The sequence below is a fragment of the Nelumbo nucifera genome, chromosome 8, assembly GCF_055504915.1.
Source record: "Nelumbo nucifera cultivar China Antique chromosome 8, China Antique-T2T, whole genome shotgun sequence".
Taxonomy (NCBI): Eukaryota; Viridiplantae; Streptophyta; class Magnoliopsida; order Proteales; family Nelumbonaceae; genus Nelumbo; species Nelumbo nucifera.
In genome coordinates this window covers 42,833,404-42,851,182 of record NC_142656.1, presented here as the reverse complement: position 1 = coordinate 42,851,182, position 17,779 = coordinate 42,833,404, and the positions used below count along the sequence as shown (strand labels likewise).

The following is a 17,779-nucleotide window of genomic DNA, read 5'->3' as shown; positions in this document are numbered from 1 at the left end:
AGCCAGATCATCCTCCAACAGGGAGCAATCAGATCGCGCTACATCAATATTAATTCTCTTATTTATCACTTATTTTTGTTTAATTTGTGAAATATATAATAATAGTTATGTGGCCTTTTTGTATTTCCTCTACTTTTGCTTTTATCTATTTTTAAAATTTGATTATTTAATCATAAATAATTTAATCCAAATGATTAAACCATTGACGCACCACCTAAATAAAAATTATGGGATTGGCTTTGGTCATGAGAAAACCCTACATAAATGGGGTTGGCTTTGGTTCGGGTTTGTCCGATCTGCTCGACCCATTAACAACCCTAATTAGCCATATCTTAGCCCTAATCTTAGAAGAGATTGCCTGTTTAGGAGGGCATTCTTATGACCAACTTTGGTTTTGCAATGTGGGCATGTGGGCCCCACTCAAACAGCTTGTAAATAATGTTTGGTAGAAAAATCTGAAAAATACTAATTTGATCTATGCCAAAAGTCAAAACTCAACCAAAGCTTCGGCCCTATCAACATCCTTATCGACCTAAAAATTAGCACCTTTGTCTTAGGTCTCCTTTGTCGTTAGATTGGGCTGAGTGGGTCTAAATTCGCTCTGACCTATTTGGAATCCCTCTCATGATTTTGTCCTGATTGACCCATCTCACCAACTTGAGGGTCAATCTTGTAAATTTCTAGGTGCTCAATTTAATTTTGATAGGAAAGAGGTGAGAAAATAAATTAAGTAAGAAAAAAATAAAAATTTTCAATTAGAAATATGAGGAAAATTTTCCTAGGATTTCTCCTTTTTAGAGATAAAATAAAATAAAAGAGATTGAAAGAGAAAATCTACCTTCTTAGTCTCTTAATTTTTTTTTCTCCAGGTAAGTAATTTTCTTGTATCAATTTTTATTCGTTTTCTTTGTAGCCAAACGCCCACCAGTCAAGAATATTTAGAGAGCCTTGACGTGTAACTTCACCGGGTCTCATATAAAATTCTCTTTCAATGCTCTATACTCATTCGTGAAATCTACGATATTTCCCTGTTCGTAATTTTAGCATTCCTGTAATAGTTCTTTTTTAATACTCGCGAAACACTCTCAGAAAACGGCAGATCTGATAGGAAATTCCTCTGACTACCTTTCTTGACGTGTAACTTCACCGGGTCTCATATAAAATTCTCTTTCAATGCTCTATACTCATTCGTGAAATCTACGGTATTTCCCTGTTCGTAATTTTCGCATTCCTGTAATAGTTCTTTTTTAATACTCGCGAAACACTCTCAGAAAACGGCAGATCTGATAGGAAATTCCTCTGACTACCTCTCTCTCGCTCTCTCTCTCTCTCTCTCCCCTCCTCTGTCTTTCTCTTACTCTTTCCCTCTCCTTTCTTTTCTCTCTGGATCTCACAAATTCGTTTCATATGGTTGCTTTAGATCTGCTTGCGTGATAATACCTGCCATTGATTAAGAAGCTGCGTCATTCTACAGGATTCGTCTCTGTTTCACATTTTTCTCTGGAGGACTACTTAGCTGTATTCTGAGGGTGGAAGTGGGAGTAATCGAATTTCTCGGGTTTTTCCGTATAGGTTTTCGATTTGGTTATAACAAGGTATGTCTCGAATCTCTATTGCTTGTTTTGCAATTGAAGATTTCGTAACTGGAGGGTTGTTAGGTTCTCGATTTTTATAGTGTTTTTGTTGTGATTTTTATTTGATGACATTGAAGTCTGATGGACTCTTGACAAACTGGGTTTTAGTGAACTTAGCGGAATTGCTTAGGATTTGGTGACTTTAGGGTAATTTTTGTGTCATAAAGAGTTCCGAACTTGAACCGAGAGACTCATTGTAGGTTTAGAAGAGAAAAATGGAGAAATCTTGTACTTTGCTTGTTCACTTCGACAAAGGAACTCCTTCTCTTGCGAATGAGATAAAGAGTGCTCTTGAAGATGGTGATGTTCCGGCTAAGATCGACGCGATGAAGAAAGCTATCATGCTTCTGTTAAATGGCGAAACGTTACCTCATCTTTTCATAACAATTCTACGATATGTGTTGCCCTGTGACGATCACACGATCCAAAAGCTTTTGCTTCTCTACCTGGAGATCCTTGACAAGACGGATGCTAAAGGAAAGGTCCTCCCAGAAATGATATTGATCTGCCAAAACTTGAGGAATAATCTTCAGTCCCCGAATGAATACATTCGCGGTGTTACTCTCAGATTTCTTTGCCGTTTGAATGAGACTGAGATTATTGAGCCTTTGATCCCATCAGTTTTGTCTAACTTGGAACATAGACACCCTTTCATTAGGAGGAATGCAATTCTTGCAGTGATGTCCATTTACAAGCTTCCACAAGGAGATCAGCTTCTGGTTGATGCTCCTGAGATGATTGAGAAGGCACTTACATCAGAGCAGGACCCATCAGCCAAGAGGAATGCCTTCCTTATGCTTTTCAACTGTGCTCAGGATCGGGCAATTAACTACCTTCTCACCCATGTTGACAGTGTAACTGAGTGGGGAGAACCACTTCAGATGGTTGTACTAGAGCTGATCCGCAAAGTCTGCAGAACAAATCTGGGAGAGAAGGGGAAATATATAAAGATCATTATTTCTCTGTTAAATGCCCCATCAACAGCTGTTATTTATGAATGTGCTGGGACATTGGTCTCTCTTTCATCTGCACCAACAGCTATCAGAGCTGCTGCGAACACCTACTGCCAACTTTTGCTTTCTCAGAGTGACAACAATGTCAAACTTATTGTTCTTGATCGTCTGAATGAGCTAAAATCTTCTCACAGAGATATCATGGTTGAGATGACCATGGATATACTTAGGGCACTCTCAAGCCCGAACCTTGACATCCGTAGGAAAACAATTGACATTGCTCTTGAACTGATAACTCCAAGGAATATTGATGAGGTTGTTCTTACATTGAAAAAGGAAGTTGTAAAGACTCAGAGTTCAGAGCTTGAGAAGAATGGAGAGTACAGACAAATGCTTGTTCAAGCCATACATTCTTGTGCAATCAAGTTCCCAGAGGTTGCAAGCACAGTGGTCCATCTGTTGATGGATTTCTTAGGGGACAGCAATGTTGCTTCAGCTATTGATGTGGTTATATTTGTCCGGGAGATAATTGAAACGAATCCAAAACTGAGAGTTTCGATAATAACCAGACTCTTGGACACTTTTTACCAGATCCGTGCTGCACGTGTTTGTTCCTGTGCTCTCTGGATCATTGGAGAGTACTGTATCTCACTTTCTGAAGTTGAGAGTGGGATTGCAACCATTAAGCAATGTCTTGGAGACCTTCCATTCTACACAGTTACAGAGGAAGGAGAGATTGCAGATAATCAGAAGCAGTTTCAACAAGTAAATTCTATCACTGTATCCTCTAGGAGACCAGCAATTCTTGCAGATGGGACCTATGCAACACAAAGTGCTGCCTCAGAAACTTCTGTGACAACTTCCACCCTTCTTCCAGGGTCCTTGACCTCTTCTGGGAATTTGAGATCCTTAATTCTTACAGGTGACTTTTTTCTAGGTGCAGTCATGGCCTGCACTCTGACAAAACTTGTTCTAAGGTTGGAAGAGGTCCAGCCAACTAAAGTTGAAGTGAACAAAGCAACTACTCAGGCTTTATTGACTATGGTCTCAATGCTGCAACTAGGACAGTCTTCATTTCTATCTCATCCAATAGACAATGATTCTTATGACAGGATCGTTCTTTGCATAAGATTGCTATGCAATACTGGTGATGAGATGAGGAAAATATGGTTGCAGTCATGTCGTGAGAGTTTTGTTAAAATGCTTGCAGATAAGCAGTTCCGAGAAACAGAGGAGATAAAAGCAAAGGCTCAGATTTCTCATGCACAACCAGATGACCTAATAGACTTCTACCATTTGAAGAGCAGGAAGGTGAGAGGAAAATACTGTTTTTGGGATTCTAAAAAGCTTAATAAACATGATAAAATCATATAGTTGTCTTTCTTTTATTTATTAGAGCTAATTATGAAATATGGTTTCTCATATTTAGGCTACATACTTAATTCTTCTATTTCCATATTTACAGAAGTTAAGTAATTAGTTGTCAGATTCGTGCTTACATTTTGCTTTCCTATAAGTATTGATATACTTCTCCAGTTGAACTACAATAGTGGGATGATTTTGCTGTTTTTTTTTTTTTTTTTTCATTCTTCCTTTCTGTATGTGTTGGGTGGGGAGGGTGGCTATGAACGTTAACATCTATCTTGGTTCTCCTGTTGTCTTCTTATTTTCACATAAATATAGGTTTTTCTTTTACTATTTTGCTTCTGTTCTCTCACCAATGTTGTTTGCTTTTGAGCAATCCTGATGGAATATGGCTCATAAGATCTTGGCCAACATGAGAGTTCACATATATGATCAATTCTTAGAGAGTGGAATTCTTTGGTAGTTAGTGTTGCTAATTTAGTAACAACAGCGGCCATTTTGTGTAGTGACAGTTCCATACCGGTATAGATTTTTACAATGGGAATAACTGCTTGTTCAAAATAGTCATGCTTTTGGTCTATAAGACAAGCATACATGTGAAAAAAAGATAGAAAAATATATAGAATGCTAAAATACTTGAAGATTTAAGTTAGATTGATAAATTAGATGGTGATGAAGGGCACAATCAGCTAAAAAAGAGAATTCTGTCATGAGCTACATGCTATTCATGGATCCACTAGCAGCTGGATGCATGAAGAAAATTTTGTGGGTAGCTATATCAACCCTTTTAGTTAGCAAGATTGCCAAAATTTCCTCTTTTGTAAACTTGGAAGAGATTAAGTCTACCTTGAGTGTACTTGGAAGAGATTATTTCCTATTTTGAGTTTAGTTGGCAATATAGTTACTTTCTTTAAGAGAATATTTTAGAGATCTTAGGAGATCTCTACAAAATCCTAGAAAATATTCTGGCTTATAGATTAGAAGTCAATATTCTCTTATAATAAGTATTCCACCATATAAGTCTATAAATAGGGCAGAAGCTTTTGAATGAGGTATGGTGAATGAAATACATTTTCTGAGCAGGTTTGTTTCTTTGGTTGGTGCAGACTCCATTCATTTTTGATGGTGCAGACTCGTTCTGACTCCTATTTCAGATATGATTTGATTTTTTCCTTTTTAATTCTAAATGTGTTTTCATCTTTTAACCCTTCAATATTACTTTTTTTTTTTTGGGTACTATGGAGCTATAGAACAGGGGATAACCCATCCCCCAACGCCCAAACCTGTAACTCCCCAACCCTGGTGAAGGTGGGATTCAATCCCTATGAATATGATTATTTCTCATCATACCATTTGTAGTTTTTCTGTTAATCCATATCAGAATTTGCATTTTTGCTGTACACGTTTTTTGGATAGTTTATTTCTTGACTGCCTAACTAATGTAGGAGTAGGACAAAGTAGGGGGTCCCACAAACTTCAAATCTGGTGGTGGGTTTTGTGGGGTGAGAGTGGGGGGGGGGGGCATTGGGTCATTAAGAATGAAGAATAGCAATGGAGAAGCAAGTAGACATCTTGTTGCCCACCAAAGAATGAGCAAAAAATTAGAAAAAAAGATCTCTTGTTATAGTACACAACAAAGAGATAGATAGATCACATAGAAGAAGAAATACTTGAGAGGAAAAAATAGAAAAAATCCTGGCAATAACCAGGATTCACTAAACCAAACTTTATTTCATCAAATCAATTCTTTTATTTTTAATTACGACTATATTTATAGATTAATCATAAGCACACGGACGTCCCTTTATAGGTTCCAGTTTGGACTAGGAAACCGACCTAAAACAACTTTTAACAACTTCAAAACTAAGACAAACCCTTGGGGAATCTTAAATAAAGACTCTAACTCCTAAAAATTGTATAGCACTTTACTAATCCTACTAAAACCAACTCAATGTGAAGACAGTAGAAAATAGAAATTACTAAAAGTAGAAAGTTGTGATTTTAGCAATTATGGATATAAATAGCAATTCAAAAATTACCATAAATAGTGATGTTGATATACTAATAACAATATATTCCTAGAAAACTTAAGACCCTATTCTTATGATACCTACAACTATAAAATATTGATAGATAGATTTGAAATTGGTATAGGAATTGAAAAAATGATTTATTTCTCCTTGGATTCTTTCCTTGCTTTCATATCTGTCATCATTCTCCCATGGTTTGAAATAGTTCATCAGTTTTGAAGTGAGGAAGAATAAAAATTAGATCCAAAGCTTGAGCATAACAACCATTGTTGTCATCAATGAAATTTGCCGGAAGTAGTGTAGGAATAAAGAGCTGAGAATTCAATTCCAAAGCTGAGATTTCAGCTGTTATTGAAGGAACTCAAAGGGAAATTGAACTGAACATCACCAAATTGGTCATAGAGGGTGGTTCTAAACTGATAGTGGATTGGCTGAGAAATGATACTGCTAATTTTTGGAACTACAGCAATGAGAAGAGGAGATTTAATTGGTTAACCAAGAATATTGAGGTGAAGATGAGTTGGGCTAAAAGAAGTCCTAACTCCTTTGCTGATGGGTTAGCTAAACAAGGGGCAACTAGGGACTCTTTATTCTGGGCTATCTTGTAATTTTTCTCTTGTCTTGTTGTTTTGGTTAGGTGAGATAAGAGAGTTTATCTCCATTTTTTGTACCTGTATTTTTTCTCTCAAATTTTAATGAAATATGTGAGTTATTGATCAAAAACACAAAAAAATCAATTCCAAAGTAGGCTGAGATACTCAATTAGATGTGGCACTTATAGAACTTTCACAAATTAACAATACCCTTCTTTATGAGTAAGCTTCCATCTTGGCATTTAAAATGTCAAATTTTCAATTGATTGTAACAAATTTCTGCTCAACTTTGTGATCCATTAAAGAATTTTGAGTCATAGCCAAAGGAAGTGACTCTAAATGCCAGGATCAATTTAACCATGGAGTCAATCCTTATCTTCTTCATAGCTATGGATTGACATGTTTTACTAGGGTTTTCTCTGATGCCTATGGATTTGTTTCTGATTCCAAATTGATGTAGTACAAGGGTAGGGGTCCTGCAAATTTCAAATTCAGATATGGTGGTAGGCTTTGTGGGATACTTTGTTATCAACTGTTGTGAAAGGTCTTTCCTTAATTGGCACTAGAACAAAGTATTCAGTAGACATTGGAAGTGTTTATCTAGTATTATTTAGTTTGGAAAAAAATTAATGGGCATTGGAAGTTATCTATAGGATGTCTGCAAGTTTTCTTTTTTTTTTTTTGGGTTTTTTACTCCATATATTTAATATAAGAAAGTAAAAGATTCATGGCAATAGACACCTGTTAGTTGCAAGATTAGGGCTCTGGCTCTGGTCTTGAATGCTTTTTTCTGCTCTGTGACCACTGATGCAAAGTGCAAACATTTAATTAGGATATGGAAGATGATCTTACTCTAACTTACCTGTCTGATTTTGGCTTGTGGTCAATTGGAGTTCCAGTTATGGAGGTTCTAGATTTTGTTTTTGTTTTCCTTTTTTCTTTTTTTGGGGGGGGGTGGGGGTGTTCCATAGTCTATTTTTTATCAGCAGAGTTAACTTAATTAAAAATAGTTAATACAATTTGATGATCAACATGTCATCCCCAAATTTCACATTTAAGTTACATAGAAGCCCCAAAATACATCAGATCACAACTTTGCCCAAAATAAATTCGGCCTATTAACTCCTTGCTTTGCCAAAACATCCGCCAACCCATTTGCAGTCCATATCCATCTAAAAGTAGAATTGAATCTCCTTGCTAGAATATCATTTTTTTTTATTGGAAACAGTAACTTTCATTAAAATAACAGTTAAATACAAAAGTGTCAACCACTTATAGCATGAGTGTTGACCCCATACAAATCTCAACAGTACAGCTCAAAACAAGCTTTCCCTGAGAGTCCCCTGCTTTGCTAAGTTGTTACCAAAGAATTGGCTGATCTCCTTACCCATTTGAATATTACTCCCACTTCTCTTGCTAGGCAAAGTATTTCCCTCATCTGTTGTCTAAGGGTCCATACGCCCAAGCTTAGAAGTTTAGAGTTTCCTTCTACCTCAAGGTTTTGATATCCCCATTGCTTGGCCAATCTCATACCTTGAAGTAGAGACATAACATCAGCCCCTAAGGAGTCTCCCATACCTTTTGGATCAGAATAAAGTGCTTGCATTCTGCCCTCCCCATCCCTGAAAACTCCCCCAATTCTAGAGGGCCCTGGGTTTCCCAATGAGCTTCCATCGAAATTCAATTTTACTCTTTGTTGTGCTACAGGTGCCCAAAGGGGCTGAACTACACTTTGTGCAACTGAAGATACTGACCATCCACTTAGCATATCCTCAGCTGAGAAATTTTTGAACAGTTTAGTTGCTTTCAGCCAATGTATGATCCTAACAACTATGGAGTCAATGACTTACTCCTTAGTTCTTTCCACTCCTTGGATTATTCTGTTATTCCTCTTTTCCCATAAGGACCAAACAATAGCAGCTCTTGTTGCCCTCTACATTATTCTGCCCCTTTTCTTTGGTGATGTGAAAAAACTCGGATCAAAAAGAGTGGCCACAGCTGGAGGAGGAGTCCACCTGCAACTAAACAGGAAGAGAGGAATATCCTGCTATTCCTCTCTTCCCATAAGGAACAAACAATAGCAGTTCTTGTTGCCCTCTACATTATTTTGTCCCTTTTCTTTGGTGATGTGAAAAAACTCAGATCAAAAGGAGTGACGACCACATCCGGAGGAGGAGTCCACCTGCAACTAAACAGAGAAGAAAACCAATTCCACACAAAAGAAGCAAGAGGACAGGATAATAAAAGATGTGTAATTGTCTCTCCACAGCCCAAGCAAAGGCAACAAACATGGGGGGAGAGGTCTAATTGTGAGTCTCTTTGATTTCCAACTCTCTTACTTCTAGCTGTACTGCAGGTCTCAAACCTTGTAAGAGAGCCAGAATTTCAGCCTGAACTGAATCTCCAAAACCAACTGGTCCTGAGAATAGGGCCAGCACCACTCCTTAGTGGTTTCTAAAAATTCGTATTCCTGCCCTTACTGGATTACCCAACGAACTGCCATCAAAGTTCAACTTTAACATGTTAAAAGCTGGAGGTTTCCAAACCAATCTTACACTTTCAACAGGTCTAGCTACTGTTTATTACCACTTCTGTCCAGGATCTCAAATATTGGATCCTGGGGAGAGCTTAGCTTTCATTTCTTTTAGTTTTTTCCCCTGTTATAAGTTGAAGTACTCAGAATTGGTACTTATGTGGGCATGTTAAATATTGGATCTGAAATGTTTTGGTGTTTCATATATGAGACATTTACATGTGAACTTATTTGGTGTTTTTTTTTTTGTCTAGAAGGTTATTTTGTACTTTTATCTTCCAATTTGGTGGTTTTGATCTTAATATATAACAACTATGGTAATTTGTCAAATAAATTTGATTTTCCAGGGTATGAGCCAGCTAGAATTGGAAGATGAAGTCCAGGATGATTTGAAACGTGCAACAGGAGAATTCACTAAGGATGGAGATGATGAGAATAAGCTGAATCGCATTCTTCAGCTTACAGGATTCAGTGATCCTGTATATGCTGAAGCTTATGTGACAGTCCATCATTATGACATTGTGCTTGATGTTACAGTTATCAACCGAACTAAGGAGACTCTCCAGAATTTGTGTTTGGAGTTGGCCACCATGGGTGATCTTAAACTAGTTGATCGCCCACAGAATTATACACTAGCTCCAGAATCAAGTAAACAGATAAGAGCCAACATTAAGGTTTCTTCAACTGAAACAGGAGTTATATTTGGGAACATTGTTTATGAAACTTCAAATGTGCTTGAGCGAACTGTTATTGTCCTTAATGACATCCACATTGATATAATGGACTACATATCTCCTGCAACATGCGCTGATGTGGCATTCAGAACTATGTGGGCTGAGTTTGAGTGGGAAAACAAGGTATGTATATCATTTTATTGCATGAATTATTTTCAATGCAATAATTATTTCTTTTTCTCTTGATAGAATTGCCTAAAATAGTGGAAAGTGTCATTTTTCTTGTTTGTTTATTTGTGATTTTCTTGTTGGGTGGAGGCATTTTTTGCTATGACTGATGGATGAGTTGTATGTATTTCCATATAAAAGAGAATGGTTTAGAACATTAGTCCAACAATTTAAACAAACTTACCATAGATATTTCTTTGCCATGATTTTGTTACAATTGCAGTAGCATTGGTGGTAGTTTTTTTATTCGATCAATAACAACAAGATTTATATTAAAGATAAAAAGATAGATACAAGAGGTACAATATACACACAGACATTGAGAGACAGACTTGTCTCTCTCTGAAAACCTATAAAAGTTTTACAAAACAGATTCTCCCTCTCCACCCCTTGCTTGGCTAAACCATCTGCCCTAGAGTTAGCAGACTGCTTAACCCATTGGACCTTTACTTCCATATCTTTTGTTGTCCATTTGAATTTCTGTTTTAGAGAGCTAAAAATCTGCATCCTCTGATCATTGCACTGCAACCAATTCACCACCAGTTTGCATTCTCCTTCAGTAACTAATTTTCTGATGTTTAGCAGACTTAGCTCTTTGTATTCCTTCCATTGCAGCCAGCACCTCTGCTCTAAGTGAATCTCCTTCCCCAACTGGTCCTGAATAAAGTGCCATAACATTACCTTTCTCATCTCTGAACAGACCTCCTATGCCTGAAGGTCCTGGATTACCCATACAACTTCCATCAAAATTGAGTTTCATGAATCCCCTGTCTGGTGGGCACCATATTAGATTAGCTACTGATCTACTAGGTTGTGATTCAGCCACTGCCTTCCAGCTCCTTTGAGGATTATCCATTAACATATTAAAGAATTTATCCATGGAATTTAACCAATTAGCTTTTCTGATCAGGACAGTTTAAATTATAGCCTCTTTGGAGCTTTCCTTGTCCTGAAACAGCCTTGCATTCCTTTCTTCCCATACAGTTGAAACAGTCGCCACCCTTATACATTTCCACATAATCCTACTCCTTTTGTGTGGCCATTCAAAGAATGACGAGGCAAATAGGCTTTGAACATTATTTGGCAGAGTCCACCTGCAGCCGAATAAAGAGAGAAACCATTCCCAAATACAAGTAGTAAAAGAACAAGAAATTAGCAAGTGATAACAGTTCTCACCATTGGCCTTTCACAAAAAAACATCTAGGGGGGGGGGATAAACACCATTGTGGTCGCTTCTTTTGAATAAATCACTGGTATTAATCTTTCCATGAACAACTTCCCAACAAAATGCACTAACCTTGGGCGGAATAGGCTTACAACAAACCTCCTTAACTGGGAAAGGTTGCGAAGAAGCCATATCAGAATGAGACAAGGCTTGGAAAAATGAAGCACAAGTAAAGGAACTGGAGGGGAAAGAAGTCCAAATTAGGGGTGCAAATGGATCAGATCATGTTTCGATCTGATCCTATTTTGTCGAATTCGGATCTCCCTAGTTCAGATCTTCGGATTGGATCATATAATAGGATCCAATCAGAAATCAGATCGGATCATATAATATATTTATTTATTTATAAATATATTATTTATATTGCATTTTTGTAAATTTGTTATATTATTTATTTATTTATAAAAACATGTATATATATGATGAAAGTAGTTGAAAAGATACTTGTATTTTTTGTTTTTCTTTATTTAAATTATTATATTTTATTTTTCTTTTAATAATTTATTAATTTCTTATGAAATTAAATCGGATTGGATCAGATCTGAATATCTGGCTTCTTCATTGCATCCCTAGTCCAAATTTGGCCATCAGGTTTGGAAGAATCAAGGAAAACATCTTCTAATAGTTGTAACAAGTTAGAGACATGAGGAGTTTTTGAATCCCTTAAACCCCTACGAAAACCCAGATCCCAACCAATGCCACAAGTAGAGCTAGAAGGACAAGGAAATTAGAAACTGGCTTGTTTTTGAAGCGGCTCAGAGCAAAAAGAGATGGCAATTGATCTTTTAAAGGGGAGGGACCCAGCCACACATGTTCTTAGAATTTAATATGGTCTCCACTACATAGATCATACTTAACCAAAGGAAGGTAAGATACCATTGATGGCCTTCTAAGGAGAGGCATGAGTGCCCAATTTAGTGCTCCACCATCCCATCCATCAGTTGAGAGCCCATGTATGCTTAATACCATCCTTGTCCAAAGTTTATCTCTCCACCGTCCCACCTAACTCTGATCTCTTTTACTCCTTTGGTTCCCACAAAAAGTCTCTCATAACTTCTCAATCTTTGTACACACATTGACCAGTGCCTTAAAGACTAAAAGATTATCTAGGGTCGATCGAATTAGAGTGATTCTACCTCCCAATGATAGATACCCTTTTTCCCAACCATCAAGCCTCTTCTAAATTCTTTCTATAATTGGACTCCAGAAACTAGCATCCTTTGGGTTGGTTCCTAGGGGAAGACCTAATAGTTCATAGGCCAATGCGAGATGTAGCAACCCAATATAGTGGCACCAGTGTTATAAAAACGCAAGGCACAAAAAAAAAACGCAAGGGGCAATTTGCGCTTGAGGTGCAAGGCACAAGGTGAGGCATGCACCTTTTTGAAGCAAGGGACAAAAATACGAAAAAAGCTAGAAAATAAAAAATGTAAGAAAATTAAAAAAAAGACAAAAATTAAAAAAAACAAAAATCCTAGGAAAAAGTACCATTGTTTCTTGGTCTCATAGTAATGAAAAAGAAGATGAGTGATTGGCTCCCACCCCTTCTCTACACAATGATTGAACCAAGGAGAGATTCAAATCGATTTCAATCAAGTTGGAGAGCTTGACGAGAGGTTGAAGATTATAAATGCAAGCTTAATCGGAAGGTTCATTCGACTGGATTTGGAGGAGAAAGACGTGGAAGCCTAGTGTAAGTACATGCCATCCTCCATTGCCGTAATCATGATAAAGGTATTGAAATAGAGACACATATATACTTGCGATGAGCTCAGAAAGCCATCCATGGCCTACGATAAGCATGAATTGCCTCCTCAAACCTACGATTTGCAATGAGTGTTGCCTGAGACTCATGACAAACCTAAATTGACATCGTAGGCCTGATATTAATCAGGTATATCACTAGCACCTTGCGATGGATGTAGAATGGCAGCCCATACTGTAATGAGCATTAGATACACCCCGATACTAGCGAATACCCACCTACGGGTGATTGACATCCTTTTTGGTCACAATGAGTTGTGACGAGGCACCTCGAAGGTGATCGAGCGGACACCCGAGCATGCCAGTCAAACCCAAACCTTGTCCTTGACATGTGGCCACGAGGAAACCCATGATGAGATGTAGCTTGCAAGTGCTAGGTGAGAATCTTCAAGGAAAAGGGAACTTTGTCTTTAGAGGATCTCATCAGACACGTGGCGAAACCCTAGTGGCGTTCCTTTGATAACCGACATAAAGATGAGGATTCCCTTTCCTAATGGGAATCAAATCCTTTTTGGAATCCTTCTCCTTAAAGTCTTAGGAACTCCCTTATAAAAAGAGGTTGTAAAGTACGACCGAGGGACACTCTCCCTGGCTACTCTTACTACCCGACTTTGCTAAATCTCTCCATAAGCAAAAGCCTACCCATTATTTCCCCCTGCGACCTTAACCCTAATCCTTCTTTGTCCTTTAAGGAGACCACCCTATCTAGCCTCATCCCCATACTTACCCTTGGTCCTCTTTTGAGTGGGGTAAAGAGAAAGTTTTGGGTGTTAAAAGGTTAATGGAGGACTGTTTCTATTTATGTTTCATGGAAGAGAGGAGGCAGAGTGGGTGTTGGAACATGAAGGCAAGATGAAGAGGAGTTGTGGTTTACGTTTAAGCTGGTGGTTTCCTGCAATAGGACATATTCAAGAAGGTAAAAGGAGGAGGGCGATGTGGATTGGAGTCCTGGGAATCCCCCTGCATGTGTGGAGTGTCGAATCAATCAAAACGATTGGAGATGCCTACGGTAAGTTCTTGAACGCCGATTAAAGGAATAGGACTTGGGAGAAAATTGACGTTGCGAGAATTCTGGTGGAGGTCGATGCAGCCTCTGTTATCCCAAGCTCCTTATCTCTAGCTTTTTGTAGGTGAGAATTACGATCTGAGGATTTTCATTGAGGGGGAAGGCAACACGTTCCTTAAAGCACATACTGAAAAGAAAATAGGAAGGGTGAAGAGATTGAGTTGGTTTGGAGTTGCAGGTCCATGGCTCTGGTGAAGAGGGGAAGATGGAGGGTCGTTTGAATGAGGGAGATGATGGGGGAGAAGAGTCGAGGGGTAAATTGGTAATTTCATGCAAAGCTATGATGTTAGAAGGGAGGCACATGGATGGTTTTGGTAAGGAGAATGTGGAAAGGCAGGACTTAGAGGGTGGGATGGTAAGCGAGTCTCGGTATTTGATCGAAGCCTTGGGTGTTGGGAGTGGGGACCACCCTCTAAGATTGAGGTTTAAGAGCGGCAGTAATAGGGGGTTCAAACAAAACGAAACAAAGGATAGAAATGGATTAGGCACCAAGTTTAAGCAGTTTAAGAGGATAAAGAGGAGAGCTTCTCACAGGCTTCACTTTGACAAGACAGAGGAATGGATTTGGGTCATTGCCAAATTTGACAGAGATGGAAGGAGAAGTGTGAGTTGAGGGGAGCCGAGATAGTGAGGATGAGCTTAGCCCAATTGAGGGTGTTGGAGGTAAGCTCGCCCATGGGGAGAAGAGTGTTGGGAGTTTGAAGCAGAAAATGCTTAATCTTCCACTGGGTAAGTCTATTTGTTTTGGTACTTTTGAAGTTGAGATCCCTGTTGCTTCGCCTCAGGAGGGGCGATTGGTTTTGTCTAATAAGGAAGTTGTTAGGTGTTAGGAAGATAGGGGAGGAAAGGAGGTTGGTTTAAAGGAAGGAGAGGAGGGTGTAAGGGAGGAAGAAAGTACACAGAAGGGGAGGAGAGAAGGAGAGGGTCTTGAAGAAGGTCAAATTAAGAGCTTAGAACAAAGAAGTCATGTTGAGCAGGCACAGAAAAAGAAAGTGGCTCTTCAGAAGATCTAGAAGAGGGTTTATGTTTTGAAGTCCCAGCTGGAAGACTTGGGGTTAGAAGAACTGATATCAAGGTTAGGGACGATGTTGCTCCAAAGATTTTAAGGAAAGGAAAAGATGAAAGCAGGTTTCACCTTGTTCATGTCTCTAAAGTCTTCTCTCAACTGAAAGTTGGGCTGATCGGTGCTGGTCCCACTAACAAATTTAAGAAAGTCTATAAGAAGAGAGATTCAAAGGGTAAAGCCTCGAATACGAAGAGTTCTGAGCTTCGGGGAGTTAAAGGACAAGATCTAGAAGGAGTAGAGCTGCAGAGGATGTCAGCTTCTGAGGAAGGTTGGGAACTGAGGTTAGAGATGGTGGATAAGGTGGAAAAGGGCAATCGAGATAGTGGAAAAAATTCACATGCGTCTTCTTCAACCATTATAGGTGAGAGGGGGGAATAATGGAGATTAAATGTCTGGTTAACAGGGGAGTTCAGGTGGGTAAGAGCTTAGGCCTGTTTTTTTTTGGGGAGGAAAGGAGTTCACTAGAAGGGCTTTCAATGTTTTTAAAAAAGAAAAGAGGGTGGAAAGCTCAAGGAAGATCGTGGATGGGGAAGGAGGAGAGGCATGGAATGAGGAAGGTGGAGAAGATGATTTCCTTGAAGAAGACTATTAATTTGCTGTACCTCGGGACTGTTTGCAGTACCTTCTTGTTTTTTGAGCTCTTGTTTTAGTTTCTTCTCTATGTTGGGCAGGTGTTATCTTTTAAACCTGGGAAATGCTTGTATTTGGACTGCTTTTGTTTTTTTAGTTCTAATAATTTTTTTTTTTACTCTTCAAAAAAAATTATATTAATAAAAAGTGTAAACTTAAATTTTAAAATAAATGGTTTAAAAAACCAATTATGTAAAATTAAAATACATAAACATAACATTTATAAAGCGTATTCAAATGAAAATTTAAAAATAAAATCAAACATATAAAGCATTTTCAAGTATGTAAAACCCAGAATCCTAACCGAAGTGTGTGCAAGGCTGGGTAACTCCATCACAAGGGGTTATTAAATTGAATTCTTGACGGAAGTAGTCAAGAATTTTGACGGAAGTAGTCAATTATGTAAAATTAAAATACATAAACATAACATTTATAAAGCGTATTCAAATGAAAATTTAAAAATAAAATCAAACATATAAAGCATTTTCAAGTATGTAAAACCCAGAATCCTAACCGAAGTGTGTGCAAGGCTGGGTAACTCCAACACAAGGGGTTATTAAATTGAATTTTGACGGAAGTAGTCAAGGTAATCCATGGCCGTTTGGCATAGGAGTCCTGAGGAATGAGAATGGCAACATCATCTTTTTCTTAGGCCCGGTGGGGATAGGGGATTCCATAAGAGCTGAGATGCTGGCCGCAGTACAAGGGATTCAGATTGCCAAACAATTAGGAGTGGAGAACTTGCTAATTGAAGGCAATTCTAAACTGATAGTCGGCTGGTTGTCAAATCCAGACTTAGTTGTTTAGAGTTATAGGGATCTCATAAAAAAAGTGAAATGCTTATCAACACACACAGTGTGCAGATTCCAATGGGTGGGTAGGGAGTCATATGCCTTGCTGATTTTCTTCCTAAACAGGGGTCCTCTAGGGATCAGTTATTTTGGGCAGCTTTGTAATCTTTATTTCTGATCGCTTGTAATGCTTAGGGGAGGCTGCATCTCGGGCCTCTCCAAGGGATGCTTGTAAAGCTTTATTCTTCTTGTTTAATAAATTTAATTCTCAATTATCAAAAAATATCCACAATCTGATTTTTTCCTCAATTACATTACTTCAAATAGCTAATGTGATGTAAAGCATCATTTATCAAAAAAGAGTGATGTAAAATATATTGCATTTCTGATTCTACGGGCTGCCTTTTTACCATGCCCCTCGAGGCAAGCCCAAACCAGTCCATGCTAGGGTCTTAAATTCTTAATTCTCACATACAAATGATGATTTTATAACTTTAATTGCCTTTTGAGAAGATATTTTATTAGAATGAATGAATGAACAACATTAGAAAATAAGTGAGCGAGTGAACCGAAGTGGAGCTCCCGACCTAGTCGCTAGGTTAAAATAAAACAAAAAACGTGAAATTTTCAAAAGGCGCACACCTAGGCTGAGGCACATGGTGCCATAGATTTAAATATCGACACGATACACCCGATGTGGGGTGTATTGTATCGGTATCGACCCTACCTGGTACGTGATACGTCACGACTGTAAGTTTATCCCGCCATTCGTGCGTATCAGTGCGTATCGAGTCGATACGGGTGCATATGAGCCCGTATCGATGTGTACCGGTACAATACAATGCGATACGGACCGATACATCGCATGGCCCTGCCTTTTTGTTAAAAACAGATTTTGAGGAAGGGGCGATTCGAACCTAAGTCTCCCTACACGTTATGCGATTCTAAATTCACCTCTAAACCATTGGTCCAACTTGACTCTCATGTTAATTATTGAAATACAATTAATTCTATTTTACTGTATGTGCATACTACATGTAATTCTATTAAATAACACATTTATGTTTAACAAATCCTACTAAAAATTAAAAGAATAATATTAAAAATTGTTATTTTATAAACTAATGCAATAACCAAATAAATAACCTATCAAATTCACATTAAAATCAAAAAATGATTTTGATATCAAGAAGTGTATGCAAATAGAAATATTAATAATAGAATAAT

At 38.1% G+C, this 17,779-nt stretch overlaps 1 protein-coding gene across 1 annotated transcript in view; it reads left to right on the top strand.

Annotated features, from left to right (window-relative positions):
- The first annotated feature begins 1,232 nt into the window (after positions 1-1,232).
- Positions 1,233-17,779, top strand: part of LOC104589685 (coatomer subunit beta-1-like) — a 30,647-nt gene continuing 14,100 nt past the window's right edge. Inside the window, exons 1-3 of the mRNA XM_010248087.3 lie at positions 1,233-1,595; positions 1,835-3,898; positions 9,456-9,965. Coding sequence (XP_010246389.1) covers positions 1,850-3,898; positions 9,456-9,965 — 2,559 coding nt within the window. The 5' untranslated portion in view covers positions 1,233-1,595; positions 1,835-1,849. The remainder of the gene's footprint in view (positions 1,596-1,834; positions 3,899-9,455; positions 9,966-17,779) is intronic.